The sequence below is a fragment of the Eumetopias jubatus genome, unplaced genomic scaffold (genome assembly GCF_037043125.1).
Source record: "Eumetopias jubatus isolate StellerSeaLion01/CBP00866 unplaced genomic scaffold, mEumJub1_p1.0 scaffold_2, whole genome shotgun sequence".
Taxonomy (NCBI): domain Eukaryota; kingdom Metazoa; phylum Chordata; class Mammalia; order Carnivora; family Otariidae; genus Eumetopias; species Eumetopias jubatus.
Window position 1 is genome coordinate 28,355,222 of NW_028274808.1, and position 22,276 is coordinate 28,377,497.

At 41.4% G+C, this 22,276-nt stretch overlaps 1 protein-coding gene and 1 pseudogene across 1 annotated transcript in view; one reads left to right on the forward strand and one right to left on the reverse strand.

The window, feature by feature from the left end:
* The window catches only part of GTF2E2 (general transcription factor IIE subunit 2), a 68,866-nt gene extending 50,723 nt beyond the window's left edge, over positions 1-18,143 (reverse strand). The window contains exons 1-2 of the mRNA XM_028087586.2: positions 17,929-18,143; positions 5,176-5,345 (exon numbers count right to left, since the gene is read on the reverse strand). Coding sequence (XP_027943387.1) covers positions 5,176-5,341 — 166 coding nt within the window. The 5' untranslated portion in view covers positions 5,342-5,345; positions 17,929-18,143. The remainder of the gene's footprint in view (positions 1-5,175; positions 5,346-17,928) is intronic.
* LOC114196794 (17S U2 SnRNP complex component HTATSF1 pseudogene) lies at positions 11,597-14,171 on the forward strand (annotated as a pseudogene).
* Positions 18,144-22,276: the final 4,133 nt, after the last annotated feature.

Sequence of the window (22,276 nt, forward strand, 5' to 3'; positions counted from 1 at the left end):
AAAACATTACTCAAAATAACAACAAAAAAATGGAAATAACAGCCTTTAAATATGATATATCAACTTTGCTTATTAAGAAGTTACTTTTTTTTAAATTTTATTTTGTTATGTTACTCACCATACATTACATCACTGGTTTTTGATGTAGTGTTCCATGATTCATTGTTTGCGTATAACACCCAGTGCTCCATGCAGAACGTGTCCTCTTTAACACCCATCACCAGGCTAAGCCATCCCCCCTCCCCAGAACCCTCAGTTTATTTCTCAAGGTCCATAGTCTCTCATGGCTCTCTGCCTCTTTTTTATTCACCGTAGGTGAGAGAATGTCAGTCACAGTTCAGAAAAAGTCCAAGTACAAAGTCTTCTGTCTGGTTTAATACGAGGGGAAATTGAGACCATACTTCAACCGGTCCTCTGCCATTACTCACAGCTGTGTTATCGATAAATCATGGATTGCAGAAAGTTTAATATGGTATTATCTGAAGAACAGATGTATTTTGAATAAAGATGTATTTTATTGCCTCTTAAAAAAGCTACTGAAAATTAAGGCACAACGAAAATATTTAATATATGAAATGAAAAATACATATCTAGGGGCACATGGGTGGCTCAGTCAGTTGGGCATCCAAATCCTCAGTTTCTGCCCAGGTCATGATCTCCTGGCTTGTGGGATGGACCCCACAGGGGCTCAGCGGGGAGTCTGCTTAAAAGATTCTCTCCCTCTGCCCCTCCCCCAGCTCTCCCTGTCTTTCTCTCAAATAAATCTTAAAAATAAAAATACATATCTGTCATTTTCAATTTAGAGAACTCTGTCAGTTTGGAATCACTTTTCCACAAAATGTTTTTTCTAACATTAGAAATAAACACAAATAATGTAACCCAACTTTCAAAGGACTTGTGAAACCTGGTATACAAAATACTTTGGCAACCAGGAGATATTCTGAGCAGTTAAAACCACATTTTCATAAACGGTAAGCTCTGGAGTCCTTGCCATAAATGGGAAGCATACAGATCGTTTAATTACTAAATTTTTTGATAACGGACACGACTAACTTTTCCCTACTTTATGCTGTAATTTATTTAACCATTCAACAAACATGTATTGAGTGCCTCTATGTGTGAGAGATTAGGTTACAATGACAAACAAGTAATCATGCAATTACAATGACACACAATAGCTTTGTCAGAAATAATGAGTGCTATGGGAATCAAAGGCTAAGCACTGAATTCAAATAGGAAAGTAGAAATAATAAGACTTTTAAGCTGCAACCAAAATGAGGAATAGGAGTTAGCCAAAGGAAAGAGGGAAGGAGCTAAGAAAGAACATTCCAGGAAGAGGACATAATGTGGGCAAAGGTCAAGAGGCAAAAGGGAGTAAAGCATGTTAAAGGAGCTACAGGACAGTATCACTAGGACAAAGTATAAGAAAAACAGTGAGATATGGGTATAAAGGGTAATGGAGACTAGATCAGGTAGGGCATGCAGACAGCAGGAAAAGATGGGCTTCATCTGAAAAGCAACGATGATCAGCCTAAAAATAGTGACACGTTAGAAAAATCACTGACTGCTATACAGAGAGTAGACATAAAGAATTTAAGCCAGGAAACCTTGTAAGCACCTAATCAGACAATCCACTGATGGTGACCCAATCTAGGGTGGTACGGTTGTCTTCAGTGTTTACACCCAGCTTGGAACCCCTTGTGTCTGGGTACAGCCCTGTGACTAGCTCTAGACAATGAGTTGTAAGAGAAAGTAATGTCTCACCGCCACACAAGAGGATTTTAACTGCCAGACAAGATATTCGAGAGTTCTTTCTCCCTCTGGCATTGAGACCAACAACATCTGAAATATCAGCTACTCTATCAGCCTGGGTCCTTTGAGTGACTCTAAGGAGCTAAGACCCTTGTCAAAAAATGATAAACATGTGGTATGAAAGAGAAACAACAAATCTTTGTTGTTTTTAAGCCACTGAGATTTTGTACTATTTAAAAAAAAAAAAAAAAAGAGGGGCACCTGGATGGCTTAGTCGTTAAGCGTCTGCCTTCAGCTCAGGTCATGGTCCCAGGATCCTGGGATCGAGCCCCGCATGCGGGTCTCACTGCTCACCAAGAAGCCTGCTTCTCCCTCTCCCACTCCCCCTGCTTGTGTTCCCTCTCTCGCTGTATCTCTGTCAAATAAATAAATAAAATCTTTAAAAAAAAAAAGAAAAGAAAAAAAGAAACCCATAGACCCAAATTAGTGTCACTTTGACCAAGTTCCAAAACTGGCATGTTTAATACATAATCTAACCACAGTTTCAAACTCCCTCAGAAATGTAGTCTTAACTGGTCTGTTAGGAATTCTTCAATCAATGCCAATGAGTATGCCATATGGACCCTTCTCTATCCCCCAAAGGAAGAGGAATGAGGTCATCTGCATAAGACCCCTGGCTTTTCCCACTAGAAAGGAGCTGGCCTAGAACAGTCCTTTTCTTTTGCTGATAACTTTCCTGCCTCTACCCTCCTTCTATAAACATCTTCCATTTTGTACAACTCCTTGGAATGCCTCTCTACTTGCTAGATGGGATGCTGCCTGATTCATAAATCATTTCATAAAGCCAATTAGATCTTCGATTACTTGGTTGAATCTTGTTATTTAGCAGGAGCAAAGATAGTCTTAAGCATATCATAGACCTTAGAGACTAGGTCTAAGAGTGGGTCTGTGCTAATGTTTAAAACAGTGTACTTTTGGGGCGCCTGGGTGACTCAGTCATTAAGCGTCTGCCTTCGGCTCAGGTCATGATCCCAGGGTCCTGGGATGGAGCCCTGCACCAGGCTCCCTGCTCTGCGGGAAGCCTGCTTCTGCCTCTCCCACTCCCCCTGCTTGTGTTCCCTCTCTCGCTGTCTTTGTCAAATAAATCTTTAAAAAAAAAAACAAAAACAAAAAAAAGTGTGCTATGAATTAATTCAATGTACCCTTCACTGGAATGAGACAAAATCAACTTAATGTATGTGCTAATAAGACCGATAGCCTACTTGATAAAAACATTACTTCTGCTTTAACATCAGTTAGTAAAACAGCTTGCAAAACATCTAACAAAATGATGTCCATGAAGATTACTATTGCTACATTTTTAGGTAGGTAAATAATTTGTTGTCAATTACACTGGACTGACCTTGTTGTTTAAAAATAGTCTAAGACTAAACTAAACCCAAAATAAGTAGAAGAAATAAAATGGTGAAGTAGAAATAAATAACAGAAAAATACAAGAGAAAAATAAATGAAACCAAAAGTTGATTTTTTGAAAAGATCAACAAAATAAAACACAAATTCCTAAAATCAGAAATGACAGAGGGAGGGTTATCACCACGGACCTTACAGAAATCAAAGGATTCCAAGGAAATACTTTGAAAAACTTTAGACAGTGTAGATAATGGAACGGACAAACTCCTAAAAAGATACAAAGCACCAAAATTAACTCAAGAAGATAACAAATAATCTGAATAGATCTGTAAGAAGAATTTCTACACGGGCTTCCCACAAAGGGAAGCTCACGCCCAAATGGCTTCACTAGTGAACTCTACCAAATATTTAAAGGGAAAATCATATCAAACCTTCACAAACTCTTCCAGAAAACAGTGGAAAGAGAACACTTCACCAATCATTTTATGAGGCCAGAAATACCCTGACAGACATCACAAGAAAACTACAAACCATACCCTCGTGAATACAAACACAAAACTCCTGTACAAAATACCAGCAATCTGAAATTCCACAACAAATAAAGAAAGATTATACATCATGACCAAGTAGAATTTATTCTAAGAACGCCAGATTGGTTTAACATCTGAAAAAAAATCAATTAATGTAGTATTAATAAAGAACAAGAACACGATCTTCTCACAAGATGCAGAAAAAGCATTTGACAACATCCAATACCCATTTAAGATTAAAAACTCTCAACAAACTAGAAGTAGAGGGCAACTTCACCCTGATAACGAAATCCATGCAGCTAAGATCATACATAAAGGTGGAAGATTGAATGCCTTTCCCCTAAGATCAGGAACAAGGCAAAGATGTTCACTCTCACCACCTGTAATTCAATATTCTATTAGCCAGTCCAGGGCGGAAAGGAGGGAAGGAAGGAAAGAAGGAAGGGCATTCACATTGGAAAGGACAAAGTAAATCTGTCCTTATTCACATATGACATAATCTTGTATGTAAAAAGAAATCCTATGGAATTCACACACACACACACACACACACACACACACACACACACACACACACACACAAAACCTAGAAAGAATAAACAAGTTCAACAAGGTTGCAGAATACAAGTTCAATGTACAAAAACTACTGTATTTCCGGGGCACCTGGGTCACTCAGCTGGTTAAGCATCTGCTTTCAGCTCAGGTCATGATCCCAGGATCCATTAACTGATGAATGGATAAACAAGTTGTAATATACGCATACACTGGATTACTGTTCAGCAATAAAGCAGAATGAAGTACTGAGGCATGCTACACACAGATGAATCCTGGACAAAATAGCAGCAAACTGAATCCCATAACAAAAAGAATTATACACCACAACCAAGTAGGATCTATTCCAAGAATGCAAGGGTTGGTTTAACATCTGAACAATCCACCAATGTAATATACCATGTTAATAGCATAAACAACAAAAAGATCATCTCAATAAATGCAACGTAAAAGAAGCCACACACTAAAGACTACATATTGTACAATTCCATTTATATGAAATGTCCAGAAAAAGCAAATAGAGATAGAAAGTAGACTACTGGTTATCTGGGGCTGGGGTGGGAACAAAAAGTGACTGTAAATGGGCACAAAGGATCTTTTGGGGATGATGGAAAGGTTCTAAAATTCAATTACATTAACAGGTGCACAATTTCGTAAATTTACTAAAAATCTTTGAATTGTACACTTAAAATGAGTGAAATATATGGTATATAAATTAAACTTCAACAAAGTTGTTTTCTAAAAAGATAACCTAAATTCTAACTATAACACAAGACTATTACATCTTAAGAATGATATATTCTTATTACATTCCCTTATACTTAACAAAGTATCTAATAAATACAAACGTTGAACTAAAAAATGAGCTTGCCATGATTAAATGGTTTCCTTAAAAATAAAACTGAACAGTTCTAAAGTCAATTTTACTAACCAGAATTTTGTTTAGAGCCTGATGATCCTCCATGTTCTAGCTTTGCTTTCTTCTTCTTTGATGATGATGATGATGATTCAGAAGATACTGAACGCTTTTCTACTACAGGAGTGGAGAGAGCTCGTTTTTTGAACAGCTCCCGTTCTCTCAACAGGCTTGGATCCATAATTCTGCAAAGATATAAGTATTTTTAATACAGATTCTAATCATTCAAACCTATAGGCCAAATCCCTAGGTCCCAAGAATTACTTCCAAAAAAATTACCTTCATTAGCTCTCACCACTTGTATTTATTCACTTAGTCATTCACTTAAAAATCTTTAATTAGTACCTATTGTGTGCCAGGCACTGTGCTAGGCATTAGTAAAGAGAAACAGAATTATTCCTTAAAGCTCTAGAACTGCACTGTCCAATATGACAGCCACTGGTCACATGTGCCTATGGAACACCTGAAATGGGGCCAGAGTTTAGTTGTACTTAAAGTGTAAAATACACACCAGATTTAAAAGACATAGTACAAAGAATTTTTAGAATTCCTGATGAGATATTTTAGATTGATTACATGTTGATAATATTTTGTATACACTAGGTTAAATATTAATCAACAATATGATCATCTTAATAAATACAGAAAAAGCATGTGACAAAATAAAAATCCGTTCAGAACAAAAGCTCTCCAAAGTGGGTTTAGAGGGAACATACCTCAACATAATAAAGACCAAATATGAAAAACTCAAAGCTAACATCATACCCAATGGTTAAAATGTGAAAGCTTTTCCTCTAAGATCAGAAATAAGACAAAGATATCCACTCTCCCCACTTTTATTCAACACAGTAGTGGAAGTACTAGATGCAGCAATCAGATAAGAAAAATAAAAAAGCATCCAAACTTGTGGGGTGCCTGGGGTTAAGTGTCTGACTTTGGCTCAGGTCATGATCTCAGGGTCATGGGATTGAGCCCCACATTGGGCTCCCCAGTTAGCAGGGAGTCTGTTTGTCCATCTCCCTCTGCCCCTCATCCCCGATCATGCACACACTCTCTCAAATATTTTTAAAATCTTTAAAAAAGATTATTAAAAAAATAAGCATCCAAACTTGTAATGAACATGTGAAACTGTCACTATTTGCAGAAGACATGATGCTACATACAGAAAACCTTAAAGACTCAACCAAAAAAATTAATAAGTGAATTCAGCGAACTGCAGGATACAAAATTAATATACAGGAATCTGTTCTGTTCCTATACATTAATAACAAAGTAGCAGGAAGAGAAATTAAGAAAAAAATCCCATTTACAATTGCACCAGAAAGAATAAAATACCTGGGAATAAATTTAAGCAAGGTGGTCAAAGACCTATACTCTAAAAACTGTAAGACACTGATGAAAGAAATTGAAGAGGACACAAACAAATGGAAAGATACTCCATGCTCATGGATTAAAAGGATATCATTCAAATGTCCTTACTTCTCGAAGCAATCTTCAGATTCAGTGCAATCTCAATCAAAATACCAAAGCATTTTTCACAGAACTAGAACATATAATCCTAAAATCTGGGGGGCAGCTGGGTGGCTCAGTTGTTAAGTGTCTGCCTTCGGCTCAGGTCATGATCCCAGGGTCCTGGGATGGAGCCCTGCATCCGGCTCCCTGCTCCGCAGGAGGCCTGCTTCTCCCTCTCCCACTCCCCCTGCTTGTGTTCCCTCTCTGGCTGTGTCTCTCTGTCAAATAAATAAAATCTTAAAAAAAAAAAAAATCCTAAAATTTGTATGAAACCACAAAAGACCCTGAATAGCCAAAATAATCTTGAAAAAGCAGCACAAAGCTGGAGGTATCACTATCCCAGATTTCAAGATATACTACAAAGCTATAGTAACCAAACAGTATAGAGACACATAGATCAACAGAACAGAGAGCCCAGAAATAAACCCACACCTGGTCAATGAATCCACGACAAAGGAGGCAAAAACATACAATGGGGGAAAAGACAGTCTCTTCAACAAATGGTGTTGGGAAAACTGGACAGCTACATGCAAAAAACAAATGAAACTGTACCGCTTTCTTACACCACACACAAATATAAACTCAAAATGGATTCAAGACCAAATATGAGACCTGAAACCTTAAAACTCCTAAAAGAAAACACAGACAGTAACCTCTTGGACATTGGCCTCAGCAACATTTTTTAGATATGTCTCCTTGGGCAAGGGAAACAAAAGTCCCCATTGGGACTTCATTAAACTAAAAAGCTTGTGCACACAGCAAAGGAAACCATCAACAAAACAAAAAGAAAACCTACTAAATGTTAGAAAATATTTGTAAATGATATACCTGATAAGGGGTTAATATACAAAATATATAAAGAACTTATATAATTTAACACCAAAAAAACACAACCACTCAGATTAAAAAATGGGTAGAGGACCTGAATAGATATTTTTCCAAAGACATATAAATGGCCAACAGATACATGAAAAGATGCTTAACATTACTAATCATCAGGGAAATGCAAATCAAAACCACAATAAGATATCACCTCACATTAGTCAGGATGGCTGGTGTCAAAAAGACAAGAAATAACAAGTGTCGACAAGGATGTGGAGAAAAGGCAACCCTCATGCACTCTTGGTGGTAATGCAAACTGGTGCAGCCACTGTGAAAACAGTATGGAGGTTCCAAAAAAAAAAAATTAAAAACAGAAATACCACATGATCCAATAATTCCACTACTGGCATTTACCCAAAGAAAACAAAAACACTAATTCAAAGAGATATATGCAGCCCTGTTTACTGCAGCATTATTTACAAGATATGGAAGCAACCCAAGTGTCTATCAACAGATAATGAAAATGTGATACACACACACACAATGGAATATTAGCCATAAAAAAAAAAAGAGATCTTGCCATTTGACACAATACTGGTAAACCTACAGGGTATTATGCTAAGTGAAATAAGCAGAAAGAGACAAATATTATAGGATATCATTTATATATATAATCTAAAAAAACAAAACAAACTAACAGATTCTTAAATACAGAGAACACACTGTTAGTTGCCAAAGCGGAGGTTGGTGGGGAGATGGGAAAAATAGGTAAAGGGGATTAAGAGGTATAAACTTCCAGTTACAAAACACGTAAGTCATGGAGATGAAGAGTACAGCATTACAGAATATAGTCAATAATAATTTTATATTATTTTTTGTATGTTGCATGGTGACAAATGAGGACTATACATATGGGGAGCACTAAGTATATATTCGTTGAATCAATATGCTGTACACCTAAAACTACTATAACATTGTATGTCAATTATACTTTTCTTCCTCATTTTTTTTCTTTACTTATTTTTATTTATTTGAGAGAGTGAGAAAGAGAACCCAAGAGGGGGTAGGGTCAGAGGGAGAAGCAGACTCCCTGCTGAGCAGGGAGCCTGATGTGGGACTCGATCCCGGGACCCCGGGATCATGACCTGAGCCAAAGGCAGTTGTTTAACCAACTGAGCCACCCAGGCGCCCTCTTTCTCCTTTTTTTAAATGTAGGCTCCACACCCAGCATGGAGACCAACACAGAGCTTGAACCCATGGCCCTGAGATCAAGACCTGAGGTGAGATCAAAAGTCAGATGCTTAACCAACTGAGCCACCCAGGCACCCCTGTCAATTATATTTCAATAATGAAAAATTAAAAATACAATTTCAAAATTAAAACATTTTAAAAATTAATTCACTCTAATTTTTTTCTAGTTTTTAAAAAAATATGGTTACTAGGGGTGCCTGGGTGGCTCAGATGGTTAAGCATCTGCCTTCGGCTCAGGTCATGATCCCGGGGTCATGGGATTGAGCCGCACATCGGGCTCCTGGCTCAGTGAGGAGCCTGCTTCCCCCTCTGCCTCTCTCCCTGCTCATGCTTTCTATGTCTGTGTCTCAAATGAATAAATAAAATCTTTAAAAAAATATACATGGTTACTAGAAAATTTTGAATTACATGTGTGGCTCACATTTGCAGCTCACATTATATTTCTATTGGACAATGCTGCTCTAGAAATAACATCAGAATTACTAGGCAGAAATTAGGAGGCAGATGTAGGCTCATTGCAAAAAGAGAGAGAGAGAGAACCATCAGAATTACTTATAAATGAAAAGGTGTGTTTTAAAACTGGTGAACTCTCAGGGCACCTGCGTGGCTCAGTCGGTAAGGCATCCACTTTCGGCTCGGGTCATGATCCTGGCCAGGGTCCTGGGATCGAGCCCCACATTGGGCTCCTTGCTTGGCAGGAAGCCTGCTTCTCCCTCTCCCTCTACCGCTCCCCCTGCTTGTGCTCTCTCACTCACTCTCAAATATTTTTTTTAAAAATTAAAAATAAGGGGCGCCTGGGTGGTTCAGTCATTAAGCGTCTGCCTTCAGCTCAGGTCATGATCCTGGGGTCCTGGAATTGAGCCCCACATCAGGATCCCTGCTCAGCGAGAAGCCTGCTTCTCCCTCTCCCACACCCCCTGCTTGTGTTCCTGCTCTCGCTGTCATCTCTGTCAAATAAATAAATAAAATCTTAAAAAAAAAAAATTTTAAACTGGTGAACTCTATCATTAAGTGATAAAAAGGCTGGATTAAAATTTTTAGAAATAGGGGCCCCTGGGTGGCTCAGTCGTTAAGCATCTGTCTTCGGCTCAGGTCATGATCCCAGGGTCCTGGGATCGAGTCCCACATTGGGCTCCCTGCTCAGCGGGGAGTCTGCTTCTCCCTCTTCCTCTGCTGCTCCACCCCCCCCACTTGTACTCTCTCCCTCTCAAATAAAATCTTTAAAAAAATACAAAATAAAACTCCACAGTTCTAAGCAACTTCAGTACAACCAGGGAAGCCACAGATCATTTAACAAGTAATTTTATTTAAGTAGGGGCTTGAACTCAGAACGATGATAGAGACCTGAGCTGAGATCAAGAGTCAGACACTTAACCTACTGAGCCACCCAAGTGCCCTTCAACCAGTATTTTAAAATGTTCTTCTCTTCTTTTACAATCTAATAATCACAATACTGGGTATTCACCCAAAGAATACAAAAACTTTAATTCAAAAAGATATATTCACCCCCATGTTTATTGCAGCATTATTTACAATAGTCAAATTATGGAAGCAGCCCAAGTGTCCATCGATAGATGAATGGATAAACAACACATACATACACACACATAATGGAATATTATTCAGCCATAAAAAAGAATGAAATCTTGCCATTTCCAGTAACATGGCTGGATCTAGAGAGTATAATGCTAAGCAAAATAAGCCAGTCAGAGAAAAACAAATGCCATATAATTTCACTCACATGTGGAATTTAAGAAACAAAATAAAGCTGAGGGAAAAAAAGATAAACCAAAAAACAGACTCTTAGCTATAGAGAACAAACTGATGGTTACCAGAGGGGAGGTGGGTGGGAGGGATGGGTGAAATAGGTGATGGGGATTAAGAGTACACTTATCATGATGAGCAATGAGTAATATATGGAACTGGTAAGTCACTATATTGTACACCTGAAACTAATATTGTGCTGTATGTTAACTACACTGGGATTAAAATTTAAAATAAAAAAAGTTCCTCTCTTGAGACCCATAAGCACAGACTAAACTGATGGTTGCCAGAGGAGAGGAGGATATGGGATGGGAGAAATGGGTGAAAGGGAGCAGGACAGGCCTCCAGGTAAGGAATGAAAACCTCATGGGGATGAAAGATTTAGCAATGGGGCACCTGGATGGCTCAGTCGGTTGAGCGTCTGCCTTCGGCTCAGGTAGTGATCCCAGGGTCCTGGGATCGAGCCCCACATCAGGCTCCCTACTCGGCAGGAAGCCTGCTTCTCCCTCTCCCACTCCCCCTGCCTGTGTTCCCTCTCTCGCTGTGTCTCTCTCTTTCTGTTATAAATAAAATATTTAAAAAAAAAAAAGGTTTAGCACAGGGAATATAGTCAATGGTATCGTAATAGCATTCTATGGTGACAAATGGTAGCTATACTTCTGGTAAGCATAGCATAAAGTATAGAGTTGTTAAAATCACTATTTGGGGGTCACCTGGGTGGCTCAGTTGTTAAGGGGCTGCCTTCGGCTCAGGTAATAATCCCAGCGTCCTGGGACGGAGTCCCGCTTCGGGCTCCTTGCTCCTTGGGAGCCTGCTTCTCCCTCTGCCCCTCCCCCCCCCCCGTAGTCTCTCTGCTGACAAAAAAAAAATCTATTTAAGCGCGTGCGCGCGCACGCGCACACACGCGCGGCAGGAAGGCGGGCGGTGGGGGGGGGCGGAGCGCGGTGGGGGGAGGCGGCGCTCGCGCAGGGCCGCCCCGACCTCCCGGGGGCTGCTGGGGCGCGGCGGGGAGTCGTGCCGGGGGACGGCGGGGCGTGGGCCGAGTGCGGCTGGCCGCCCTTTTTCTGTAGCCTCTGGCTGCATTTCGGCCTCTTTGCTATTTGCTCGCGCGGACCCTGTCCCTTGCCTAAGTCGACAACATGAGCGGCAACAACTTGGAAGGGAACGACGAGTTTGATGAGCAGTTGCGAATGCAAGAATTGTACGGCGACGCCAAGGACGGCGACACCCAGAAGGATCCCAGTGGAGAGCCCGATTCTTTCGGGCAGCAGCCGGCTGACACCCCGTACGAGTGGGACCTGGACAAGAAGGCTTGGTTCCCTAAGATCACTGAAGATTTCATTGCTACGTATCAGGCCAATTATGGCTTTTCTAATGATGGGGCATCTAGCTCTACTGCAAATGTACAAGAAGTCAGTGCTAAGACTGCAGAAGAACCTCCGCAAAGAAAAACCCCTGAACCCAGTGATCCCAAAAAGAGGGGAGAAAAGAGAAAGGCCGAATCAGGATGGTTTCACGTTGAAGAAGACAGAAATACAAATGTGTATGTGTCTGGTTTGCCTCCAGACATTACAGTGGATGAATTTATACAGCTCATGTCCAAGTTTGGCATTATTATGAGAGATCCTCAAACGGAAGAATTTAAGGTCAAACTTTACAAAGATAATCAAGGAAATCTTAAAGGAGATGGTCTTTGCTGTTATTTGAAGAGGGAATCTGTGGATCTCGCATTAAAACTTTTGGATGAAGATGAAATTAGAGGCTACAAATTACATGTTGAAGTGGCAAAGTTTCAACTGAAGGGGGAATATGATGCCTCAAAGAAGAAGAAGAAGTGCAAAGACTACAAGAAAAAGCTGTCTCTGCAACAGAAGCAGTTGGACTGGAGACCTGAGAGACGAGCCGGCCCATCCTGGATGCGGCACGAGCGAGTTGTCATCATCAAAAATATGTTCCATCCGATGGATTTTGAGGATGACCCACTGGTGCTGAATGAAATCAGAGAAGACCTTCGAGTAGAGTGTTCAAAGTTTGGACAAATTAGGAAGCTCCTTCTCTTTGATAGACACCCAGATGGTGTGGCCTCTGTGTCCTTCAGAGATCCAGAGGAAGCTGATTATTGTATTCAGACTCTCAATGGAAGGTGGTTTGGTGGCCGTCAAATCACTGCCCAGGCGTGGGATGGAACTACAGATTATCAGGTGGAAGAGACCACAAGAGAAAGGGAGGAAAGGCTGAGAGGATGGGAGGCTTTCCTCAATGCTCCCGAGGCCAACAGAGGCCTCCGGCATTCGAATTCCATTTGTGCTTTGGAAAGGGCAGGGCCTTCTAGAGTAAGGCATTTTTCAGAGCACCCTAGCACATCTAAAATGAATGCACAAGAAGCCACAAATGAAATGGCATTCAAAGAACCTATCGATGCAAAGAAGTTTGAAAAAACCAAAGATGGGGGAGAATTTGAAGGAGATGCTTCTGAAAAAGATGCCAGAGAGAGCGGCCCCGAAAAAGAGGCTGAAGAAGGCTGGCCCCAGAAAGAATCTGAAGAAGGCTGCCCCAAAAGAGAGCGTGAAGAGGACTACCCTGAGAGAGAGTCCGGAGAAGGCAGTCCTGAGAAAGAGTTCGAAGAGGGTAGTCCTAAAACAGAGTCTAAAGAGAATGGCCCCGAACGGGAATCCAAAAAGAAGAGGCTCAAAAATGATTATGAAGAGAATGGCCTTGAAAAGGAATCTGACCAAGACGGCCCCAGCAAGGAGTATGAAGAGGATGAGAGCCCCCAAAAGGAGTCTGATGAAGACAACTCGGAAAGGGAATCCAAAGAAGACTGCTCTGAAAAGCAGTTTGAAGACGGCTCCGAGAAAGAATCTGAAGAGAACAGCCTCGAGAAGGATTTTGACGAGGACGGCTCCAACAGGGAGTTTGGTGAAAACATTCTCGGTAGGAAGTTCGAAGACAATGACTCTGACAAATCGGAATTTGGAGATAGCAGCTCCGAAAGAGTGTTTGAGGAGGAAGTCTCCGAGAGAGAGTCTGACGAAGAGTCCGATGACAAGGAAGGGGAAGACACATACAAAAAGGTGTTTGATGACGAGTCAGACGACAAAGAGGACGAAGACTACGCAGATGAAAAGAGGCTCAAAGACGCTGACAAGATGTTCGAAGACTCGGATGACAAAGAGGACGAGGAAGAAGGAGTAGAGGTAAAGGAAGATGAAGATGTGGACGAAAAGATGTTCAAAGAGGATGATTCCAACGGGAAGCTGTTCGACGACGAGGATTCCAGTGAGAAGCTGTTTGACGACTCTGACGAGAGAGGGACAGTGAGGGGCATGGGGAATGTGAAAGACGAAGGGCCCCTCTCCACAGGCAGCAGCTTTGTCCTCAGTAGGGACGACGAGGACAATGACATTTAATCCCTTAAACTTGCTTGATAGGGAGCTTCCTCCATCCGCATTCTGCCTGTGCTCCAGGGTAATTGCTAGTAGTGTTACATGAACATGTGCCTAGTGGTAGGATGCCAGCAGAATAATGCATTGAAATTTTCACTGTTACCTGTACTTAATGATTTTAAATCTGTGTTAATTGGCCAGCCGTTCAGGTAAAACTTCATAGTATAATGCAAGTCAGCTGGGTACTTGTCCTCTGTCAGATTTGTTAAACGTATGCAGAATATTTTTTAAAGTATTCTGATTGAAGTTTGTGATAATTCAAAAATAAAAATAGGTTGTTAATATGCCGAAACTGAAAAATTGGACTTGCATTACATTGTCTTTTAAATTCTTGCTGTTGCTTTATTCATACTAAAGTGTGTGGTGTTTGTGAGGACTTGATAAAGCTCATAGGAGTCTTCTTGCTTCCAGCTTCCCTTAGCACTTACATCCCCATTTCCCTTCCCTAACCCAGAACATGTTACTAAAATTATAAAGTAAATAACACGCTGGAGTTTTTCCCTGCCTAGTCCTTGCGAGCTACTTTCATTTGTTTTCTTTTCCACCCTCTTTCCACGAAAATGGACTCTGAGATGTGCGAAAGTGAACTTTCTGAGGTCCACAGCTTCCCTTATTGGAAATACGGAGGAGATTAGAATTCTCCTATGTACTGTTTGGGCCCCTTGAGGAGCTGACTGAAGTCACGGGACCTTTCCCCAGAAAAATGTACGCACACACTACACAGCTTTTTTGTATACACTTTTCAGAGGTTCATGGATCCCCTGGAGTTTAAGATCTACTTGTATCATGCATACTTCAGCTTTTTGTTCTAGATTCATGGTGCCTAGTACTGTGCTGAGTTGTGTAGTCCCAATGAAAATTGGAGTCTTTCTTGACTGTCCTTTCCAAATTAAGTATTGGCGAACTGACTTCTGCTGTAGCATTAAGAAGTGACTCTCATGAATTAGAAGCATTAAAATAAACTGCACTGGTGCTTTTTCATTAAAAAAAAATCTATTTAAAAATAAATAAAATAGGGCGCCTGGGTGGCTCAGTTGGTTGAGCGACTGCCTTCGGCTCAGGTCATGGTCCCAGGGTCCTGGGATCGAGTCCCGCATCGGGGTCCCTGCTCGGCGGGAAGTCTGCTTCTCCCTCTGACCCTCTTCCCTCTCATGCTATCTCTCTCATTCTCTCTCAAGTAAATAAAATCTTAAAAATAAAAATAAATATAAATATAAATAAATAAAATAAAATCACTATTTTGTATATTGAAACTAAAGTAACTCTGTGTGTGTCAATTAAGAAAAAGAGTTCCTGGGGCGCCTGGGTGGCTCAGATGGTTAAGCATTTGCCTTTGGCTCAGGTCATGATCTCCTGGTCCTGCGATCAAGCCCTATGAGCCCCCACATTGGGCTAGCAGGGAGTCCACTTCTCCTCCCTCTGCCTCTCCCCCCTGCTCATGCTCGCACGCACTCGCGTGCTCTCTCTCTCCCCCTCTCTCAAATGAATAAAATCGTTAAAAAAGAAGAAAATTTCCTCTCTTGTTTGAACTCTCCTAGAATACCATGGAAAGTCTAGGAAGCACAACAAGCTGACCATGTAAATGATTTTTGCATTCTTCACAAGTAGGGAAGGAAGGTCTGGGAGGAAAAAGACTTTTTTTTTTTTTTTTTTACTTTATTTTGTTTTGCTTTGTTTTTATAGGTTCCATGCATAGCGTGGAGCCCAACGGGGGGCTTGAACTCACCACCCTGAGATCAAGACCTGAGCTAAGCTCAAGTGTCAAAAGACACTTAACCATATAAGCCACCCAGGTGCCCCCATCTTAACTGTGAAAGCCTTCATGCACAGTGTAGCTCAATAAATATTTGTTAAATGAATAATGAACACAAACATATCTTTAAATTGTTTTAGCCTCGTTACAGGTTTCACAAGCCTTTATTAAATGTCTTATGTTTCTGACTCTAAGCTTCGTGTACTTGTCTTGTGTTTATGTACTTCAAGTTTTGAAGAGTTCTAGAAGATAAACCCTTTCCTTCAAGCAGCTTACATTTGAGAATATTAAAGAAATGAGCACTCTGCTTAAAAACCAATGAATAAAATGTGACTTAGAGTGCTAAAAGTTAAAAATATAAGCACTGATAAGAAATAATCAGAGTAGGGGCAGCTGGGTGGCTCAGTCATTAAGCATCTGCCTTCGCTCAGGTCATGATCCCAGGAGCCCTGCATCAGGCTCCCTGCTCAGCAGGAAGCCTGCTTCTCCCTCTCCCACTCCCCCTGCTTGTGTTCCCTCTCTCGCTGTGTCTCTGTCAAATAAATAAAATCTTGAAAAAAAGAAAAAGAAATAATCAGAGTAACCTTTACTTGAGTAAGTAAGAGTCACTGGCACTGGTATCAAAGACCTGACTTCTGGAACCCTCAGTACTAATCTCTAACTGCAACATGACCGTAGGCAATCCACTAGACCTCTCTAAATCCAATTTTATCATAAGCAAAATGACTACTAATGCAGTCTATATCTAGTCCAACTTTAAAATCAGACAATGTTTGTGAAAAGCAATTTTTTTAAATAATAAAGCTATACAAGTATGTTTGAGATGGATCTGAAAAAAAATAACAATGATTATGCTAGGGTGAGGAAGATAGGAGAGTCTTGGGGAGGGGGAGGAAGTGTGGGGGGGAGGAGAAATCACAAGTCATAAAGTGGGGCAACAAGACAAACACAGGAAACATGTGTAGCTGTTTATTTCACCTTGTAAAGACAGGTAATTAAACCAGGCTTTTAATCATGATTTTAACACAGACTTAAACAAAAGCCTTAGTTTACAAAAACCTAAATGCTTACAGCACTTGAGCCTCACAACTCTATGAGATAATTGGTTTTAGTTTTATTCCTTATTTTAATATGTGAAATCTGAAGTGAAAAGGTACAGTTAAGGTTACTAAGTACCTAGGCCAGGACACCAATACCCTGCCTCCTAAATCAAATGCTTCCTTACTCCAGACCTGAAATACTCAGTGGTCAAGAACTCTAAAACAAAGGCGACCTGTGTGCTCTGGGTAATGTTCAACGGCACCTCGAGCAGAAGGCTTAACGTCTGTCTGTCTCTCCCACCATCGCATGCTCCGCCTAACTTTTCCTCCTTTTTTTCAGACTACTCAAAAAATCCGTAGAGTTTTACATAAACTGACCTGTGTAGTAGACAGGATACATTACCATGCCCATTTTCCATTTAAAAAAACAAAAACAAAACATCACAACTCAGGGAGTTACACGTGTTCCTTCACGGATGGTCACTGAGAAGCCAAAAATTAAATCAAAATCTTCTGGCTCCAAAGCACACGTTCTTTCCACTCTACCATACGACTTTTTTCAACCTTTCTACTTTTCCTCTCTTTCGCCTCTTTCCCTGCGTAAGCCTCGAGCTGCCACTGGCACCTAAGAACACAGCCAAGAACAGCCAGCAAGGTAAGAAACGGACTGCTTACCTCTTAAATCACAGGAATGGAGAGATGGACGAAAAGGTACCGTAGTGTTTGGATCTGGAGCATGCCTCTAGACTTTGCAGCCAAAACGACTCTAATAACTAAAGTTTAGGGATCATTACAAACCCAGGCTCCAAAGGACAGCTTAAAAAAATAGCCCGTAAAGGTGCATCTAAATCAAAGCCTTTAGTTAGTTGGACACCGTGGTTCCCTAAACTCCACACACGTTTCGCTCGCCTACTGCTGATGTAAAGTCGGGGGCTAGGAAGAGACACAATCAGCTCTCTGCGAATTTCCCCTCTTTCCAACCCAAAAGTTTGCTCAATGGACCTCCGGCCTAAAAGACAATGCTCCGAAGAAGTTGTTAGGGTGTTTAGTGTTTCGCGCAGGGAACCGCAGCCCCAGCTTCCCGAGAGCTGGAAGACAAGCTCGGCCCTCGGGAGGAGGCGGTCCCGAGGAACAACAGGCCGGGGCTCCGCTCCCCTCACCCGGCGGCCGCAGCCCCTACCTGAGCAAGGAGGGCCGCCCCACGCGACCGACCGCCGCCTCCCAGCGCCTCCACCTCGACCAGCCGCCCACGCCCGCGTGGCCACCGCTTCCTGCTCCTCGTCAGCGCCCCCGCCTGCCCGCACGCACGCCCAGCGCAGCCCCGCCAGGTCGGGGTCCCCGCACTGGCGGCGGCGGTAGCGGCGGCGGCTGAGGCGGTGCGATTCGGCCGGGGGCTCCGCCCGCCACTTCCTGATCAGGCTACTAGGAGCTCAGTCCCGGCAGGCACCGCGGCGCCCCCGCCGCCGAGAACGCGCGTGCGTCGTCACGTGTCCCGCCAAGAGTCTAGCAGCGGGGCAATCAGCCAGCTGGGGCGTCCCGCATTTCTATGACAACGGGGCGGAGGGGGGAAGGGCGGAGAATGAGACTCAGGTAGGAAGAAAGTAGCCAGTTGCTACAATGGAAAAAACCTTTCCTTTGCAGAACTTTAAAGCGGCCAGATCCTCCTCCAGGTGTTTGGTACTTTACGTCAAACGCTAGTCACCAGCACCTGAACTTCAAAGAACATTGTCCCAGCTGTCTCTTTTACAAGTCAGGAAACAAGAGGCCCGGAGAAGCTAAATGACTTGATCAAGACCGCACGGCTAGCAAAGGCAAATACGGACGTGGAGCCCAGCTGAAATTCCCAACCACCACACCTGTGAACTCTCTTGGAGAAGGATTTAAATTCAGAAGCAACATAAAGAGATAGAATAAACCCACGACAAAGATAACTGGCGTTGCCCACAGTCTTCGAGGTATTGGAGTGTGTCAATTCCCTGTCCTTTCCTCACCCTTACAACCTGAGGTGGCAGCAAAGCCAGTGCTCAGCTATTCTGCAGCTATTGTTTAATTACTTAGTGCTGGTTAGTCAATTTATTTAACCTGTGCCTCAGTTTTCGCATCTGAGAAATGGGAATAATAATTGTACTACCAAAACATGGTACTTGCATTGGACTGATGTGAAGACTGAATGAAATAATACATAAATTTTTATCCAAAACTTGGAAATAAAGCCAAAAGCTGGTTGAGGTGTGGCTCTTTGAAATTAGTTTCATTCTAGAGGATTTTCTTTCTCTTTTTTTTTTCTAGAGGATTTTCTAATAAACTCACTTGTTCATCTGACACCCTCAGGAAATGCAACTTTGCTGGAATATTACAACCCAGTAAACTCAGAGTTTGGTAAAAAAAAAAAAAAAATGATGTGTAATGGAGAGAAGGAGCCAGCAGCAAGTGAAAAAAATTATCCCTAAAGTTAAAATTACCTTCTCCTGAGAAACATGAGCCAGTTTTTTATCAGTTTATTAATTTGTATTTCATCGTTCCTTTCCCCAATTATTATATAAAGCCTAGTTTCTCATATCCTCTTGGAACCAGTTCCATCGTTCTGCTGGCTCTTCATTAATGAGTGAGAGATTTAATATACAAATAGGACAATGGCTAGACCATATGTAATAATAAAACTCTGACCCACCTAAGAAACCAGTCTCTGCAGCAATTAGCTCAAGATGGTCAAGATTTGCTCAAAGGCTGCCAACTTCCCCCACCCAACACACATATACACTCACACATGGGTGTTCATGCGTATCAGGACAAACTAGAGAAAACCAAATATATATGCTCCCCAAACCAGTCACAATGATGGCCGCACTTCTAATGGTTCCACCTCCAGCTTCCCCTACCAACAACCTTTAATCAGAACCATGGGGCGCGTGGCTGGCTCAACTGGTTAAACGTCCCACTCTTGATTTCAGCTCAGGTCATGATCTCAGGGTCATGAGATTGTGAGATGGAGCCCCACGTCAGGCTCCACCATCAGCAGGGAGTCTGCTTGAGACTCTCTCCCTCTCCCTCTGCCCTCCCCTGTGTGTGCACGTTCTCTCTCTTGCTGTCTCTCAAAGAAATAAATAAATCGAAAAAAACAAGAGCCTACCAGAAGCATCCCCCTTTTTTTCATTATAAAGTTTCCCCTCTCCCTAACTGCCTTTGAATCTCTACCAAACATAAGTGATAATGGCTGACTCCCTTGCTATATAGTACACTCTGTAGTCTTTCTCAATGGAGTGGCCTTCGTTTATTTCCACTTGTGTTAAATAAGACTTTGACACCTACTCACTTTCTAGTCACTTGAGAATTATGAGTTTAACAATTAGAGAATCATGCTTTTACAGAACTAGGTTTACCACGTGGAAAGCACTCAGTGAACTGTTAAAAGATAAACTGAAGTACATTAAAATTTTTTTTTAAGATTTTTATTTATTTATTGAGAGATAGAGAGAGAATGGTAGAGAGAGAGCATGAGAGGGAAGAAGGTCAGAGGGAGAGGCAGACTCCCCGCTGAGCGGGGAGCCCGACGCGGGACTCGATCCCGGGACTCCAGGATCATGACCTGAGCCGAAGGCAGTGGCTTAACCGACTGAGCCACCCAGGCGCCCTGAAGTACATTAAAATTTTGAAGACTTTATTTGAGCAAACATTGATTCAAGTCAGACAGCCCCAAACAGAAAATGGTTAGGAGTGTTCAGAAGCAAATCAAAAGAAATATTTGAATAAGCAGTTACTCTATTTGGGAAAGCCTACTTAGTTTGTGATTAGTAGTTATTAAGTTTCATTTTCTCAGATTCAAGGTCATTGACTCTGGCTTAGGTTTCAGTTTGCTTATGTAGGTTACCAAGGCATTAGAGCTCCTTAGTCTAACAGCCTCCTTGTTTAATTACTTTAACAAAATGCCCACAACTATTACTTTATTTCAATGTCTTCTCTCATTTCACCCACCTGGGACAGACCCTGGACAGGTAAGCTTTCTAATACCAATATTAGAATATGTTATTTACAGGCCAAACCCTCAAATCTCATTGCCCCTTCTTTACCCATATATTACCTGTTATTATCATTGCCCAAGTTGAAACCCTCCCATACACATCCTAGCAAATGATTAATATGTATAAATGTTGAATCTGGTCAACCAGTGGTATTACCACTGTTTGTACTGCCTGTTGCCTGTGACTAGGTCATAACACGGAAAACAGTGACTGCATTCATTCAAGGCACTTTTCTTTGATATACTGTACTCTGATAGTACTCCTCAAGTGAAGACAAAAATCAGCTCCCAATATGACCCATAATTAGAGGCCATTTTTGTGTTGGAAGTACTTACACATGGACACCATACTACAAATGAACTAAAAAAGGATTCTGTTTGCTTCCTGGTAATATTGACTATGACAATGACCAGCTTAACCGTTTCCAAACAGCATTAACCCAAATTAGCTTGAGTTCAGAGAATTCAAGATTTGGGGATAAATATATTGATTTTTATTCTACCTTCTCATCCTTATTACACAATGTAGACACCATCTCATCTGGATTGCTTCTGAGGCAGCCTCAAGCCCGGGCTTCGTGAAGACATAGGAATAGTATCCCATAGGGACACCTGGGTGGCTCAGTTGGTTAAGTGTCTGCCTTCGGCTCAGGTCATGATCCCAGGGTCCTAGGATTGAGTCCCGCGTTGGGCTCCCTGCTCAGCGGGGATCCTGCTTCTCCCTCCACCTGCAGCTCCCCCTGCTAGTGCTCTCTCTCTCTCTGATAAATAAATAAAATCTTAAAAAAAAAAAAGTATCCCATAATGAGGTGAAGGACACAACTATTTATAGAGACACGGCTATTTGTGTAATATACTTGAAGTCTCCACAGTGGATGCTTAAATAAATCTTTATAATAATTCAAATCACCTACATATTGGCAACCTTAGTACTTCCAGATCAGAAAGGTATAGCTAGTGTCAAAGTATATGAAGAATCATCCAAGCCACTAATACAGTAGCAATGTACGTCTTATCTCATGAGTGATTATAACACCCTGCATACTCTTTGGTGGAAAGTATGGTGACTTCTTCAGGGAAATATAATTTGTATATTTTATAAAACACTCTTCTGTCCTGACCTACCCAAACCGTCCTACCCCAATTCAATATAACCACAAGATTCCAATATATTGGATTAAAATTTTTTATGATTTTATTTGTGGTATATAACATAAAACTTGCCATTTCAACCATTTTAAAGCATACAACTTGGTAGCATTAATTACACTCACAATATATAGTACAACCATCATCACTATTTCCAAAAATTTTAATCACTCCAAACAGAAACTCTGTACTCATTAAGCAATAACTCCCCGTATCCTCGTCTCCCCAGCTCGGTAATTTCTAATCTACTTTCTATCTCTATGAATTTGCCCTAATTCTAGATATTTTATTTAAGTAGAATAATACAATATTTGTCTTTTTTTTTTTAATTATTTATTCGACAGAGAGAGACACAGTGAGA